The 17,730-nt window shown below is 34.7% G+C and overlaps 2 protein-coding genes across 2 annotated transcripts; both read right to left on the bottom strand.

Moving 5' to 3' along the window:
• Positions 1-214: 214 nt before the first annotated feature.
• Positions 215-16,891, bottom strand: LOC120148432 (uncharacterized protein At4g14342-like). Its single transcript, XM_039161557.1, has 5 exons — positions 16,886-16,891; positions 1,548-1,569; positions 1,323-1,408; positions 1,108-1,231; positions 215-461 (listed from the first exon to the last, which is right to left on the bottom strand). Exons 2-5 carry the CDS (start codon positions 1,551-1,553, stop codon positions 414-416), a joined length of 264 nt encoding a protein of 87 aa, XP_039017488.1. The 5' UTR covers positions 1,554-1,569; positions 16,886-16,891; the 3' UTR covers positions 215-413.
• On the bottom strand, positions 5,123-7,571 carry LOC120148431 (tubulin beta chain-like). The gene is made up of 3 exons (XM_039161556.1): positions 7,022-7,571; positions 6,117-6,386; positions 5,123-5,989 (listed from the first exon to the last, which is right to left on the bottom strand). Exons 1-3 carry the CDS (start codon positions 7,413-7,415, stop codon positions 5,313-5,315), a joined length of 1,341 nt encoding a protein of 446 aa, XP_039017487.1. The 5' UTR covers positions 7,416-7,571; the 3' UTR covers positions 5,123-5,312.
• Positions 16,892-17,730: the final 839 nt, after the last annotated feature.

The raw sequence follows: 17,730 nt of genomic DNA, 5'->3' as shown, positions 1-17,730 counted from the left end.
AGACTTCAACTCCTGAAGACTGGAGCAAATATGGATTCTTTTAATGTATGTGATTTTGTCACGGCATTTTTTTTTCCTGTTATTTAGCTTGTTGGAACCTATCAAATATGCAGGAAACAAACACCAAATTCGTGTACACAGCCCATGCAAACACTGAAACAAACGAACCCAGAGACTACACAACCAAAAAAGTTAAAAATATTTTATACCTGCAAACCCAGAATCAGCAAGATGAGCAGGGACGTTTTAAGAATTAAATAGTTGCTAGAATTCAACAAAGCTTGCTAGATAAAGTCGAGGTTACAACACTTCATGCTTCAAGTTAAAAATAAACACATATAGATGGATATTACTTGCCTGATGGATAAGCTTGGACCTCCTAGCATTTCACTTCATAGCCCGAGCTGCAGCTTTTAATCGTCTTCTCTTTCTGGAGGCAGACCACAAGGCAGAAGCATTTTGCACAATTAAGATGACAAACAATTATACCTTGAGAATCATTTAGCCAACCAAGATATTAAATTTCAGTTCGTCATTTAGTAAGATGATATAAATCAAGACTCGTTCTTACAACAGAGACTGAATGGAGCACAGGACCGACAACCTAAAAGAGACTGAATATTCAGCAGTTTTGATTTAAATAAACAGGCGGATACCATTGAAAAAAAGCCATTAATAGGTACAGAATGTATCCAAGAGCCCCATATATGGCATAGGATGCACTTCGTACATTTGTTAGCACGTCTGGGAAAATTGGCATTGGAAAAATGTGTGTAATCTCCTCTAGGCATACCCCCAACAGGTAGAAATAGAACTACCCTAAATTCTCCAATCAACAAAACACAAAAAGAAATCATTTTGTTCATTGTAAGGCAAGCTTTCAACTCTTTTCAAGCAGTAAAGAGCAATTGGTCTTATGGAATACAAAGAAAACCATTTTGAAACTCGAAAAGGTTAGAGAAATCCCAAGGTATAAAAAAAAGGAAAAGCCTCGATGCCTCTACATTCCGATATCACACAATATACAACCGCCAGGGCCAGGCAAGCAAAGAAACACGAATATCATAAATCCAAAAACACCAAACTTAAAAAAAGAATAAGGTTTACCTGCATGAAGTTGTAGCGCTCTCTTCCAATGGATTCATTTTCAGCCACAGCAAAGTAAGCCAACATTGGGTAATGCCCTATATATGATGCGTAGCTATCTCGTTGAATGTTCACCGCCCATTCACTGCCATCAATTGAACCAAGGAAATATATATATTATCAGTGACAATTCTTTTGTTCAGTTAATAGAAGAGAAGAGAGTATTATAAACTAACAATCTGTTCAGGTCAGCATGGCCAGTTCCGACGTATTTGGCTTGGAGATGTTCGAGCTGGGAATTGATGTTAAACCTATCGCTTGCCTGGCAAAATTTATGAAAGAGTAAGAGACAAACATATAAACCAAATATAGGGTTTAGAGGTTTGGGGAATTAGAAATTTGGTTGAATTTTTAAAATTAATCAAGAAAGGGAATTAGGGTTTTGGTGGGGGAGACTTTACCTGCATCTTCTTTTTCAAAGCGCTCGAGAACAGATAATAAGGACCAAGATATGAATTCCAACCAAACGTCTTATATATACACCCCCACTATTTCTTTATAATTGGATACCCAACACTAACCGACCCGATATGTTAAAAAACCCTCTCTTATAAAATTTTTTATACAATTTGGTACATGAATTTCACATTTTTTTCTCTTAAATTGATGTTTAAATTAAAAATATTTTTCAAATTGATACCTATGTTGATTTGGCATTTAAACAACATATTATATTTTTTATGTGTTATTGACTAATTAAAATGACAACGTCTTTAAACATCACATATCATAGATTATTGATAGTTGAAATATCATATCAACTCCAAATATCAATTTGAAAGAAATATTAAATTCAGATACCAATTTGTATAACAAACCTATATCGTAAAGTATTTTTTTTAGATTTAAGAAATTAAAGCATGTGTCAAATTTTAATCGGGTGCTTCGTTAATATATTTAATTTTTAGTTTAGGCTTAATAGAAAAATAAATGTATAAACTTTACCTCTAAAAATATTTTAGTGTTTAAAAAATTTCACTAAAATAGGTGTCTAACATTTTTTTTGTTATACGTTTAGATGTCTACTGTTAAATTTAGCCTTTAAATTATACGTGTTAATCTCTAGTAAATTTGAGAATTTATTTTTAAAAATAAAAAGTAAAAATATTTTTTATTAAAAAAAAACAACAAAACCCCTTCTCTTTTCTCCTTTTTCTTCCCCCTTTCAAGATTGTTGTCTGACCAACCATGACCGTCATTGTCACTGTCATTAGCACCGGTGTCAACCCCCGATCAAATCTCTGTTGACCTTTCGTCGTAAGATGTAATCGTTTACTATGGAGAAGCATCTAAATGTTCATTAGATTTTAAGCCATCGTCCCAACGTTCATAAGCCACACTGTCACCACCATTCGAACCACTATGCAATTCTGCTCAAAACCCATCATTGTTGTCGATCCATCAATGCTCTTTCGGCATTCATCGTGGAGATTAAGTTTTAAAGGTTTAATTATTTGGGTATTTGGGATTTTAGAGATTTAGGAGATCTGGGTGACGGTAAGGGCAACAATTGATTAATGGGTGGAATGCGACGGGTGGATGATCGTTCGGCGATGACGATAATGGTCAGAGATGTGACGACGGTTGGTAACAAGTTGAAATGAGAGATTTTAGTTTCTTAGAGTTTTTTTTATAATTTCAGTAAAAATTTAAGTTTTTTAATAAATAAATTAAGTTTCTTTAGTTTTTAATTTTTTAAATTAAAAAAATAATATTTTATTAATAAAAAAATAACAGTAAACACCTAAAAGTATAACTGAAAAAAATTAAGAGCTATTTTTTAACGAAAATTTCTATAGACACCAAAACGTTTTTCGAGATAAAATTCAAACACTTATTTTTCTATTAATCCTTTAGTTTATTAAATTAGTGTTGCTATTATTTTTTATATATATAAAAAAAGCTTAAATGATGAATAAGATTGATTTTAAAGTTACACACAAATTTTGATCTAAACGTGATTTTAAAGTTACACACAAAATTTAAAGCTTAAATAATTAATTACAGGTTACCTGCTTTTCGACCAATCTACTTCCAAAGTATTACTACTATTTGCATAACAACTAATTTATTTAAATACGCGTGTCGCATTTTTAAATAGTTTAAGTGATTATAAGATAGTATCAGATCAAAATCTTCCTTAATTTAACACACCATGTTGTGTTTATCTATTAATGATATTGCTAATTCATATAACATCTAAAATTACCAAAGCTTATCTATGATAATTTGGTGGGCATTGACAGTGGGCGTGACTTTGCATGAGTGGCACATAATATGATTCAGGGTTCAAGCATATGAAGCCGGTTTCTTCCTCTAAAGGATTTGTGAAAGAATGAGCCTGAAAGCTGAAAAACAAAAAAATAAAGCTACGGAGTAATAGCACTAAGATTTTAGCACCCGCACCCTTTTCACCCTTATTTACTAGCTAAAGCTGTTAAATTTCCACAATATTCAACCGAGTCTCCGAATCTTCGACCTATGTACACGCTTCAAGGATATCCATGACATGCCACTCTCCATCCAGCACTTTGTGCTTCACTACGCATTTCTTAGTACTACCTGTCTACCTCTTCTCTTCACCAACTCGATGCTGGTTCACATAATCCCCTACCTATTTTCTCAATTCAACACCAAAAGCTTTCACTTTCGTTTCTCCCCTACCCTACTGGCCAACTCAATCTAAATCTTTATTCATTTTAACTTTGTTGTTATTGCTACTAGTCTTGTGATTCCAGTACTCTGAGTATTGATAGTTCGGATCAAGAGCTTCAATAGCCTGGAAGTGGAGAAAAGGCTCGTATTTCGTAAGCCCGATTGAAGGGTAAGTGTATTCCAGCAAGCTGGAAGGTTGTAGGTATTCAACCAGACAAGAAGTCGATCCTTCACATAAGAATATGTATGCTTCCTTAGCAGCTGGTAGGAAGAACTCAGAAGTTCCGTTAACCCAACCAAGACGATGTTCGTGGGGTTTAACTCCAGATCAGAGGAGAGGAGAAAGATGGGGAGAAGATACAGTTGAAATTCAATTCGAAAGCTATGTTTCGAGCAAACTGTAACCACTGAAAGTGTGACGTCACCTTCAATCCAGAATCTTAAAGAACCCCCTTCTTCAAGAAATGTGAAGCCCAAAAACTCTCCAGTTGGCCTAGAGGAGGAAGAGGAGGCTCAAGAAGGTTTATTCACTCAGCCAAGAAACTCTTCGTCGTGGCAGAATAATAGAGATCAAACAAGGTGAAGACGGGCTGAAGAATCAGTTGGCAATTCATTTAGCAAGCAATCAAGCGGTGTGACTACTCATTCACTGCAAATTCTTGATGTAAAACCGTCGGTTTCTTCTAAAAATGAATCAGAAATTGGAGTGGAAAAACCGGAAAATGCTGCACCAAATAAGAAAACCTGGGCAGACATTGTTGAAGAAGAGAATGAAGAATCTCAGTGTGGAAGAAAATATCTGCAGAAGAGCTCTCGTGATGGGTTTGACAAGTACGAGGAGTTCGGTGATGAAAATCTGAATTCCAACATAATTTATCGGCATCTTGGTCATTCTACGCATCATATGGAGAATATAACTCAACAGCTAGTATCATTTTGTATGAACGATAGATACAATGCTTTACCAAACAATGTACAATGCTTAACCAAACAATGTTTCATCGAGAAGGAATCGGCTTCAGGTTTTCCAGGACTAACCAGTACATGACTATTTTCATTTAGGCTGTTCTGTAGCAAGTTTAATGGTGTTTAAGTGTGTTCTTTCTCTTTAGTTATTCGTTCATTGCATCCCGACTACCCGAGCATTTGTTTCCACAGTAGTTGCATGGAAAAAATATAGAACTTTTACTTGGTTCAAACATGATTTTACTGGTAATATACTTTCAAGTCTTTTCAGTAGTATTTTTATAATTTACAGGCAGAATAAACAAAATTATCCAATTCTTGACCTAAAACAAGACAATCTTATTTCTCAAAATAATAGTAGACAAATAATATTAATTCAAGTCTTATCATTCATCAAAAGCTGTAGAAGCAAATGTAGAGTCACAAGAACTCAATCCATCAAAGATACAACGTAGAACTCACAACAATCACATATATTATGTTATGTCAACTAAAGTTTGACAACATAAACATCTCGCAACCGAGTTATACATATCATTAATAACTCAAGCATTAAAATCCTCTTCTTCTTCCTCTACTTCCTCGTACTCGTCGTCTGCAGTTGCATCCTGGTATTGCTGATACTCTGCAACTAAATCATTCATGTTACTCTCTGCTTCAGTAAACTCCATCTCATCCATTCCCTCACCAGTGTACCAATGCAAAAAAGCTTTCCTCCTGAACATTGCAGTAAACTGCTCGCTAACCCTCCTAAACATCTCCTGAATGGAAGTTGAATTTCCGATGAAAGTGGATGCCAGTTTCAGACCCTTAGGTGGGATGTCGCACACGCTAGACTTCACGTTGTTAGGAATCCACTCAACAAAGTATGATGAATTCTTATTCTGGACATTGATCATTTGTTCATCAACCTCCTTAGTGCTCATCTTACCCCGGAACATTGCAGAAGCAGTAAGGTATCGGCCATGGCGTGGGTCAGCAGCACACATCATGTTTTTGGCATCCCACATCTGCTGAGTCAGCTCGGGGACAGTCAGGTTCCGGTACTGCTGTGATCCTCTGGATGTCAGGGGTGCAAATCCAACCATGAAGAAGTGTAGTCGAGGGAAGGGAATAAGATTGACAGCCAGCTTACGAAGATCAGAGTTCAGCTGTCCAGGAAACCTTAGACAGCATGTGACACCACTCATGGTAGCAGAGATGAGGTGGTTAAGATCACCAACTGAGTCAAGTTAAAAGAAGAATCAGATGGCAGGCAGATTATATACACTTGGATTTGGGATATTGATTCCATGGCAGTTAGTTAGGCAAATAAAACTAGGAATTTATAATGAAACATCAGAACTTACAAGTTGGCGTGGCCAGCTTGAGGGTGCGGAAGCAGATGTCATAGAGAGCTTCATTGTCCAACACCATGCATTCATCAGCATTCTCAACAAGCTGATGAACAGAAAGGGTAGCATTGTATGGTTCAACAACTGTATCAGACACCTTAGGAGAAGGGAATACCGAAAAAGTCAACATCATGCGATCCGGATACTCCTCCCTAATCTTGGAAATCAGAAGGGTTCCCATTCCAGATCCGGTACCTCCTCCCAACGAATGACAAACTTGAAATCCTGTCCAAAAGACACTTAAAAGTGAGAATTGAAGGCATATATTCTTTTTTTCTTTTCCTTTTCAGGTGAGCTTTCTGAGACCAGCTATTGGTAACAAAAGCTCTGAAGCAAGAACAGTTCAAAGCTTAAGATAATAGGAACTACGAAGCCGAGCCAATGATATCAATGATAGACATTATTGATATTAAACATCCTTACATAAAACATAAATAAAAGGGCTGGGTAATCAAGTTAAACTGAATTAAAAAGACAAGCTTGCAACATATTTTTGTTTCATGGCAATTGTACAAAGACTAAAAGCAAAATCAAACCATATTGCAACCACAAAAACTTCAAAGCAAGACAGGTGTAAATAAATTTCAATTCCTCAAACACAAGGCAGTGAAAGAAATCATCATATGGATTTAACGCCTTAACAATACCTACTTAAATATCACAATTTTACTTCAATATGTAGTGTTCCATAGGTATAATCTGCACTAAAAATGTTATCGGCACAATGAACCCAAGATCAAGAACAAACCCAATTTCAGAAAGCCGAAATTGAGGACAAATACAATAGAAATTTAAGGGGGAAAACGAATAAAACAAGCACATAAAAAGAAAATGTAAAAAGTTACAGGGATGATAGATACCCTGTAAACAATCACAGTTCTCAGCTTCTTTTCTTACGACGTCAAGAACGGAATCAATGAGTTCAGCTCCCTCGGTGTAATGACCCTTGGCCCAGTTGTTCCCAGCACCAGACTGACCGAAGACGAAGTTATCGGGACGAAAGATCTGGCCAAAAGGACCAGATCTGACGGAGTCCATAGTACCGGGTTCCAGATCCATGAGAACAGCGCGAGGGACATACCTACCGCCACTGGCTTCATTGTAGTAGACATTGATCCGCTCCAGCTGAAGATCTGAGTCGCCGTTATACTTGCCGGTGTTGTCGATTCCGTGCTCGTCGCATATGACTTCCCAGAACTTAGCCCCGATCTGGTTCCCACATTGACCTCCTTGGATATGCAAGATTTCTCTCATGTTTTCCTTCACAAGGGTTTAGATATTTCTGTTCGTTTTCGTGGGAAAATGAGGTGATGGGGGATCGAAGAGAGTGGGTTGCTTTGCTTTTTGATGGGGAATGTATGGACGGGAGTGAACGCTGGAAGGGGATGAACTGTGTTGCCTAATTAACGCTTTGCTTTTAATAGTTGAATGGAATGGGACATCCAGACAGATATTATTCTCCTGTAATTTGCAAAACAGAACAAAATTGGTTTCGAAAATACTTACAATTTCTTTTTTCGGATTAAATTACATTTAACAAACCCTATTATCGTCTAACAGGATTGGATTAGATTGGACTGGACTGGACTGGACTGGACTGGACTGGTCTGGTCTGCTCATTAATTGAATCGGTATAAAAGATTGGCTTTGCACCTGCTTTATTACTCAAATATATATTTTTTTAAAAACAATTATTTATAAAATTGATTATTTATTAAAATAACAATTTAACTGAAGAATAAAAGTACTTACTTTTAATAAATTACATTTTTAATAAAAAATTTATAAATTTCAAAAATGAAATTAATAAAAATTATAAGCATAACCACACCACCTGATCATATAACCTTTATATTCACCTAATATAATCATAAAATCAATTAATTTTATTCCATAAAATCTTTTATTTAAATAAATTTAATTACTCGCTCATTTTTAAGAGTATTAGACAAGCCGAATTCCTCCATTGATGCTCCTCCTCACAAGATCAACAAAGAAGGAATCCAGACTGTTTGGGATTCCGATGGTCGGTGCTGATATATGTGGCTTCTTGAAGGATCATAATATTAATTTTCCCCACATCTTGATCCACTTAATACCCACTTGCTTACTATTTCAAAATTACTAACCACGTTAGATTTAGATACTATGGTAATATCTGCCTGGGTCTGAATAACAAATCTGCCGAATAGCTAGCCAGCTTGGATTTGAATAACTAAACTATCATTTGAGCAACAAATGTGTTGACCTTGTTGAATAATGCAGCAATTCACTTGCTGACCATCAAGGCAGGATTTGGGGGAGTTTTGCTGTGCGGCGGCTAAAAATCGGCTAAAAAATGGTGTGACTGGTTATGTTATATCATTTAACCGGAAATATTATCAAGTATAATAACATATTAGGTAACGCTTATATAATAAAATATGCATTTAACCGGGAATTTTATCAAGTACAATAACATATTAGGTATCTCTTATATAATGTAATAGGTAGCGCTTATATTGACCTATTTTCGAAGTAAATCGGTATATTTATACCGGTAACATTGCAAATTTACATATTATATTATAATTATTGGTTTCGATGTTTTTTGGATCGATACAATTTTAAATGTATCGACACTTTATGCTTGCACCTCGTTGGACATTCATATTTCATTCTGAAAAAAAAGTATTGACACAAACTAAAAACGTGTCGATGCATTATTTAGACCTATTTTCTCATAAAATCGGTATATTTATATCGGGTACATTGTAAATTTACCTATCACATTGTAATTTTCGTTTCGATGTTTTTGGGATCGATACAATTTTAAATGTATTGACACTTTATTCTTGCACGTCGTTGGGCATTCATTATGGACAAAATTTATCGACACAAATTTAACAAGTGTCGTTACTTTATGTTGACCTATTTTCTCATAAAACAAGTATATTTATATCGGTTACATTGTAAATTTACCTATTACATTATAATTATCGGTTTCGATATTTTTGGGATCGATACTTTTAATAAATGTATCGACACTTTATGCGTGCACCCCGTTTGGGTATTCATTCTGGACAATAAGTATCGACACAAATTCCACAAGTGTCGATACATTATGTTGACTTGTTTTCTAATTAACCGGTATATTTATACCGATTACATTGTTAATTTACCTATTACATTATAATTATTGGTTTTGATGTTTTAGGTAGCTATTGTACATACCTAAATATGTACTGTGAATTTAATGTTGTATCCACCCTTTAACTACCAATACCAATACCACATCCTATTGAAAGCACGACTGAAACATGTTCAATGAACCTTTGCTTACATCTCCATCAACTCCGGGACCACTGAACTTGCACAACAAAATTTTTGCCATGGATCATACTGATGCAGACAATGTTAAGCCAACCGAGGAATGCCATGAAGTACATAATGTTGATGAATCTGATAGATTGGTTGGTCAGCTCTTCTCTTCATGTGATGAAGCTTGGTACTTTTACAAGGGATTCGCACGGGAACATGGGTTTAGTGCACTTAAGGGAACAACACGGCTTGACGTGGAAGGGAATGTGAAGACACAAGAATTTTGTTGTTCCAAAGAAGGGTTTCGAGTATCAAAAGTCAATACTGTTGATCGTCAACGTGCTCATACGCCAGTCACAAGAACAGGATGCATGGCTAGAGTCGTAGTTACAGCAACAAATACAAACAATCATTGGGTTATAAGTAAGTCTTATCAGAAACATAATCATGCATTGTGCACACCTGCTATGACACCATTTATGCGTTCTAATAGAGCTTTAACTAAGGTCGATATTGATGAGGCAACAACATTGAAAGAGGTCAGTGTTGACACGTCACAAGTAATGAACTATTTAACGTAGCATGAAGGGGGCTATCATAATGTTGGATTTACACATAAAGATCTCTACAATGCACTTCAAAGAGGTAAAGCAAAGGAAATTGTCGATGGGGATGTGAATGCGCTTATTACCTACTTTGATTATAAGAAACATGATGATCCCGAGTTTTTTATGACATACTCGGTAGACGAATCAGGGGCATTGCATAATATTATTTGGTCGGATTCTACATCGAGATCGGATTACACATACTTTAGTGATGTAATTGCGTTTGACACAATGTACAAAGATAATTTGTATGGTCGACCAATTATGCCTATTGTCGATGTCAATCATCACCATAACACAATTGTGTTTGCCACTGCCATAATCGCTGACGAGACGTCTCAATATTTCGAGTGGGTGCTACAAAATTTTTTTAGAAGCCATGATGAATAAATCACCTATTTCAGTTGTCATCGATGGGGATAGGGCAATGCAGAGGGCTAACAAATTTGTTATCCCTTATGCTAAGAACAGATTATGTTCTTGACATCTTTCTCGTAATGCACAAGCTAACATTGGTGACCCAAAATTTACAGCAGCATTCTCAAGATGCATGGCTTCCTGGTGGACAACCGAGGAATTTGATATTCAATAGCGTTCGGTTGTTTCAGAATTCAACGTCGAAAAGCATCCATGGGTGATTAAGAAGGGAAATACTCAGCACTTATGGGCACAAGCATATCTAACCGATCATTTCTTTGCCAATATTTGCTCAACACAAAGGTGCGAGTCTATGAATGATTCACTAGCGATTGCACTGAAACACAAGAATACATATTTAGATATTGTTCGTGCAATTGAATATGAAATTAGTAGAATGCGTATGAACGAGTTGAAAGCGGATTACTTAAGTTCCCATATGAAGCCCTTCCATATCACAAAACTGGTCGACCTTGAAAGCCATGTTGCTGAGATTTTTACCCGCGAATCTTTTCGTGCGTTCCAAGATGAACTTTTACAGGAGACATTGTACCGGATTGAGGAAGAGATTCAATCCTTATCAGATGAATGTCAACATTATATTTTGTCAAAGTAAAAAGAAAAAAATAGGACATTTGAAATTAGTTTTGATTCTCGCACGAAAACCTAATTTGCTCCTGCAAAAAATTCGAGACCATTGGACTTCTGTGTCGCCATTAACTTCACATTTTGAAGCACTTGGATTACACATATTTTCCCGGGACTTTGATTTAAAGTAGGTGGACTAAGGATGCAAAGGATTCTGCACCAAGTTATATTGACTTGAATGTGTCTCCAGAAGTGATGCAAATGGCAAGGTTCACTTCTCTACGTTCAACATCAAGTAGGTTATGCTACATTGCATCAAAGACAGACGCGTCTTTCAAAACCGCAAGAGATGAGATGAAAAGACTAATAGAAGAATTTGAAAACTCGTTTGGTTTGTATGATTCAGTCAAACAGAGCATTGTAGTAAACAACGTTCGTGACCCTCAACGAAAACAACGCAAGCGAAAAAAAGTACCGAAGAACAAGGTCAAGAAGAAAATTAGGCGATGTGGATACTGCAACGGTGAGGGACATAATAAACTAACATATCCTCAAGTGAAGCTCAGTTTGAATACAAGCACACAACCTACATCAACTGATTTTTTCGAATACGGAATGGAATGAACATTCAGTCCCGCACGTGATGACAATGATCTCCATATATCGTAAGTATCAACATGACTCCTATTGTGTAAACATGTATAACAACCAATTGCTAACTTTTCTCATCTCATACATAATTATATCACATAAAAAATTATAAATCGTATGTAACTTATACAAAATTAACCCTACATTAATAAAATTTACTCTCTTAGTCTATTTTGATTGTGGCTTACGAGACTGTTTAATATTTCATCCGCAATGCCAAACAATCTGTAGACTATAGTTTCCCGCAATCATGGCCGGAATCAATTCTGTAACTGGGATTATCCAGGTTAATCATGTTGACAGCATAGCCAATAAAACCTGGGGGTCCAAATGGTAAGCTAAGAATTGATAAGACAAGCTTTCTTTGAGGGTTTAGGGTTTAGAGCCCTCCAACGTAAGGAGTGCATGATTGAACATTACGTATAATAGTTGTATTCAGTTGTTAAATAATTATTTTTAATTTTATATAAGGATAGTTGTTGTGATATACGTTCACGTTTCGGGACCAAGTAGTTAGATGCGTGCAATAGCCTATATCCTCGAGGCAGAGCACAAGAGATCTGACACTTAAAGATTTACCAAGAGCGGTAGCTTTTGCTCTGAATAAAGACCGAACATAGAATCAACTTTGCAATTATGCCTATCATGCTGAAGAGAACCTGCTGAATAATAGGATTTGCACATGGAAAATTATTGCTGAAAAATGCTTGCAGTTGTGTGCAAATCCTATTATTCAGCAGGTTCTATTCAGCAGGAAGAGAAGAGAATTACCTTTAGGGTTTATCCATTTACTATGTTACATATAAATAATTAATAAAGAAAAATCGCATTATTTAAAAGTATCGACATAATATTAAAAAGTATCGATACATGTTGGAGACCTATTATATCATAAAATCAGTATATTTATATCGGTTATATTACAAAATTACCTATTACATTATAATTATGGGTTTCGATATTTTTGGGATCGACACGTTTTGAAAATGTATCGACACTTTATTCGTTCACCCTTTTTGGCATCCATTCTGGACAAAAAGTATTGACACAATATTAAAAAGTGTCGATACATATTGTAGACCTATTCTCTCATAAAACCGGTATATTTATACTGGTTATATTACAAAATTACCTATTACATTATAATTATCAGTTAAGATGTTTTTGGAATCGTTACTTTTTGAAAATGTATCGACACTTTGTGCATTCACCCTTTTTGGCATCCATTTTGGACAAAAAGTATCAACACATTATTAAAAAGAATCGATACATGTTGTAGACCTATTCTCTCATAAAACTGGTATATTTATACCGATTATATTACAAAATTATCTATTACATTATAATTATCGGTTACGATGTTTTTGGAATCGATACTTTTAAAAAATGTATCGACACTTTGTGCGTTAACCCTTTTTGGCATCCATTCTTGACAAAAAGTATCGACACAATATTAAAACGTGTCGATACATATTGTAGACCTATTCTCTCATAAAACCAGTATATTTATACTGGTTATATTACAAAATTATCTATTACATTATAATTATCGATTTCGATGTTTTTGGGATCGACACTTTTTGAAAATGTATCGATACATGTTATAGACTTATTTTTCATAAAACCGGTATATTTATACCGGTTACATTGTAAATTTACCTATTACATTATAATTATCGGTTTCGATGTTTTTGGGGTCGTTACTTTTTAAAAATGTATCGACACTTTATGGGAAACTTTAAGTTTGGATACATTATAGAAAACGATTATAAATATACCGATATTTTTATGTATGAAAACTTTGTTATGGAGATTATAGAAAACGATTCTTTAATATTGTGTTTCGATACATTTGCACGCATATATAAAATACATTAATAACTAGTATTGATATTTCAACAATCCTCAAATGTATCTGTATTTACACAACAATGTTCAAATAATGTACCCAAAATGAAATTAATCCGATGAAATAGGGTTATTTCTAACGAAGTCCAGAATATTAGGCTCCTTCAACAAATTTTCCAAATACTCTCGTATGTTTCCGTCTTTTTTTGAGGACAAACATATATAATTTCAATTATCAAACTAATGAGGTGCAATTTTACTAACAATAAACTAAATTTGCATAAGCAAAAATAAATTTGTGTCATACCTAGAGCACTGTCGTTCGAATGGGAAGCAGCGTCAAAGGTAAGTGGACATATGTAATTGTATTTCTATATAAACATATAAATTGTTAATAAATCAATGTATGAACACCTGTTTAACTGGAAAAACATATTGCATCAATGTAACTTACTAGATTATAAATCATTTTTTCCGTTGAATCATCGACCAAAAATGTATTTAGCTCGTTAAAATCAGGACACGCGTTTCAAACATCATTGAGATCTTTATAGTAGGTAAAATTATCGTATGTTTTGTATTTTGCTTGATCCTGTTCATAAACAGTCGAACATAAATATGTAGGAATCATAGACAAATAAAAGTCATCAAACTGTATTGACATTCATCTTACCCAAACGAATAGAAAATGCTCAGAAAATGAAGGTAGTTTCTCAAGTACACGGTCGATGTTATACCTGAGATTGTAATCAAGTTTGAATATTAACATTCAATTGTATATTAACAATTTTGGCTACAGTAATTCAATTGCTCAACAGTTCTAACCTCATCTTGGAAGACCAAATGGCAACAACAAAATTGTCTAGACAAAAATGCAGAAATTCATATATCCTGTTCTGATGACAACATCTAGAACATTAAGAAAATGAGAATAAAGTTATACGCTTATATGTTAAATTAATGGATACAAAAGAACATAATTAAAACCTGCAGGCTGTCTTGGGATGTAGACAAGGACACCATTGAGATAAAAAATTACAAGTTTTCTTGAAGGCGGCATTGCAGACACGATATAATTGTTTGAATCATCATCATCATCGTCATCTTCATTATCATCTTCATTGACCGCTTGGTTGTCCACATCTGTTAAAAGAAAATAAAATACATTTCAAAACGTGTAAATGTTTAGAAACATAAATAATGAATTACCTAACTCGTTTGATGTCGTTGACGTAATTCGTCACACAACATGGAGACTTCATCGCGCAATGATGAAATATCGGTTCACATTCTACTCACAAGGGAATCAATATGCTCCCGAAAATTGACCATGTATTCCATCACGGTCTTAATTGTGACATCCTCTCCAACTGGAGCTTCTGGAGCTTCTTCCATCATTGCGTATCCAATTGGTTGGTCGTCTTCATGGCTAATGGGGTTCATTTCCTCCCTCTCTTGAGCTAATCTGACCTCCTTGACACGCTTCCAACAGAGTTTTTCAACAAAATCATATCCCGTTTTTTTAATAAATAACATGTCAATCTTGCGGGTTAATCAAACAGGGGCGTCATGCGAAAAATCAACTTCTTTCTTATTCAACAGATGGGTGATGACACATCCATATGTTAGTGAAGTTAAAATTGTTGCTTCTTTTGTGACCATATATATAATTGTATTAAATATCAGTTTAGCAATGTTTGGAGCCATTTTGGATTTGGATTTATACTTTGCTATCCACCAATAATCGATGTCTCGAAGCGTTGAATGTTTTCCCCCAGAAGGCCGGATATACCAAGTGAGCATTTTGTGAAACACCTTCAACTCTATATCTAGGTGAATTGAGCTATTTCTAACAACCTGTTGTATTGTAGTAACTAAATTATTTTAATCTGAATCCCCTTTATTCTCGACACCTAGACCTTCCGCAATAGTTTCTGGAGATATATATATATATATATCTTTCCCCATGACATGGGTATTAATTCCTATTATATTAGTCTTATTAGGCTCGTGCTGTAAGGAAGCATTGTTGTAAAAGACTCTAACTAGATTGGGTTAATATTTTGGTTCCACACCAAGGAATTCAAGCCAACCTCAAGATGTAAATGTGGATTTAAAACTAAATGCATATTTATCATCAAACAAGAAACTCAGGTCATTGACACGTTCGGGACGAATCTTCCTTACTTTAAAACTCGTATGCCATCTTTGTTTCTCCATATCGGATCTAATGTTCAGAGTTTCGAAGGACCTGATTTTCTCAGAAGAATTGTTTATTTGAGAAGGAGGTTGGTGTAACACCCCCAACCCGTATCCGACCCGGATACGAGTCCGAAGTGTCACATTGACTTTTCAAACATTTATTCGTATAAAATAGTGAGTAATTTAAAAACTTTGATAACATTTAAACTTATTCAAAACGTTTACAAAAATAAATCAGAGTTCATACAATTTATATCTTTAGACTACATGCCAACTACACTCTATATACAGTACATATATTTTCTGATCTGACATTTGGTAAGGAGAACTGACCTGTCTTACTCCGCATTACTCTTACTCTTCTCGAAACCTACGTGTGAAATAATCACACGCTAAGTCGAAGACTTAGTGAGGCATAAAAACTTATAATGCACTTTATAACATATATCAATACATGCATGTTCTGTTCTATCATGTTATACCAAATTACATGATTTCCTCATATCATGTAAAATCATATCAGATTAATTAACAATAAATACATATATACACATAAATCATCATTAGCAGTTTATCATGTAATCACATACTTTTATGCTTAACCTTTTCAATCAAACACTATACACACACAACATCATATCATTTGTAATACATTTATCATACCACTAACATATATTTGTTCATATCTCTGGATTAGCCCATGTACATATGTGAGAACTATAGATATGTGAGTTTATGGAGGTTGTGCACTAATGCTGTCACCACAGCTCATATAAATGCACCGAAGTGCCACATAGAATTGCACCGTAGTGCCGCGTAGAATTGTACCGTAGTGCCATATAATAATGTCCATAAAGACCACATATCATTCCTTAAGAATCATATACATATACTAGGGATCAAGTATGCGTCTCACCAGACTTCACACATGTTCCAAAGAATACATATATGTCCCGAAGGACCACAATGTCCCAAAGGACCACATATCATTCCTTAAGAATCATATACATATGCCAAGGATCAAGTATGTGTCTCACCAGACTTCACACATGTTCCAAAGAATACATATATGTCCCGAAGGACCACAATGTCCCGAAGGACCACATAGACCCTCGACTCTTGGCATGCCAACTATACCCCTAGCTCTCAAGACACATAACATGGGCATTTTCTTTTATACTTATCATTTCACATAACACATAGTTCAATTACTCATAGAACATTTTCATATGAGTCACATTTACATGTCACATAGCTTATATACTTTCTCGCGTAGTTACATAGATCCATGTCATATAACATATCATATAGCTTAGATCATTTCTCAGATATTCATATAAACATACATATCATATCTTGTTCACATATGATCATATATGCTTCATATAACACATAGAAACACCTAGAACACTTTCTCATAGCTTATATCAATTTTCAGAGTCCTTTCATATTACCTGATGACATATATCATATAGATATATAATAACTGATATCATATTATCTACCTTATGCTCCATTTCTTTGTATTCCCTTTTTCATATCAGCATACATTTAAATATTCTTATATGTCCTATCAATATCCTATAAACTTACTCATGACTTCCACAATACTCTTTAATAAAACTTTGTAGCTCTTCACTATAATACATAAACCATAGTTTCCTTTAATTTATCAATCTTCCCTATAACTTATGTATCCTTATTTATGCCCTCGAATTCATACTATTCTCTTAGAGTCTCCTAACATTTCTCGTATAATCACTTATACCGTATCATATAACTTATACTTGATTATCTTATTCTCTCATGTTCATTTCATTTCTTATGACTCTATCATATAACTTATTTCATGTTCTTCCATTATTACATATTAAAGTCTTACATACATCATATAACATATACAAAGCATATCATTATCTTTAGTCATGCATACATACAATCAATGTAATACAGAT

This window comes from Hibiscus syriacus, unplaced genomic scaffold (assembly GCF_006381635.1).
Source record: "Hibiscus syriacus cultivar Baekdansim isolate YM2019G1 unplaced genomic scaffold, ASM638163v2 tig00110957_pilon, whole genome shotgun sequence".
NCBI classification, from domain to species: Eukaryota; Viridiplantae; Streptophyta; class Magnoliopsida; order Malvales; family Malvaceae; genus Hibiscus; species Hibiscus syriacus.
This window is presented reverse-complemented; position numbering and strand designations above follow the sequence as displayed.

Coding starts and splice junctions, on each gene's coding strand:
- LOC120148431 (XM_039161556.1), bottom strand. CDS start 7,415: ATGAGAGAAATCTTGCATATCCAAGGAGGTCAATGTGGGAACCAGATC. Junction 6,387..7,021: donor GAACTGTGATTGTTTACAGG/GTATCTATCATC, acceptor TCTTTTGGACAG/GATTTCAAGTTTGTCATTCG. Junction 5,990..6,116: donor CAAGCTGGCCACGCCAACTT/GTAAGTTCTGAT, acceptor AACTTGACTCAG/TTGGTGATCTTAACCACCTC.
- LOC120148432 (XM_039161557.1), bottom strand. Junction 1,232..1,322: donor CATGCTGACCTGAACAGATT/GTTAGTTTATAA, acceptor AATTGATGGCAG/TGAATGGGCGGTGAACATTC. Junction 462..1,107: donor AGCGCTACAACTTCATGCAG/GTAAACCTTATT, acceptor TCTTAATTGTGC/AAAATGCTTCTGCCTTGTGG.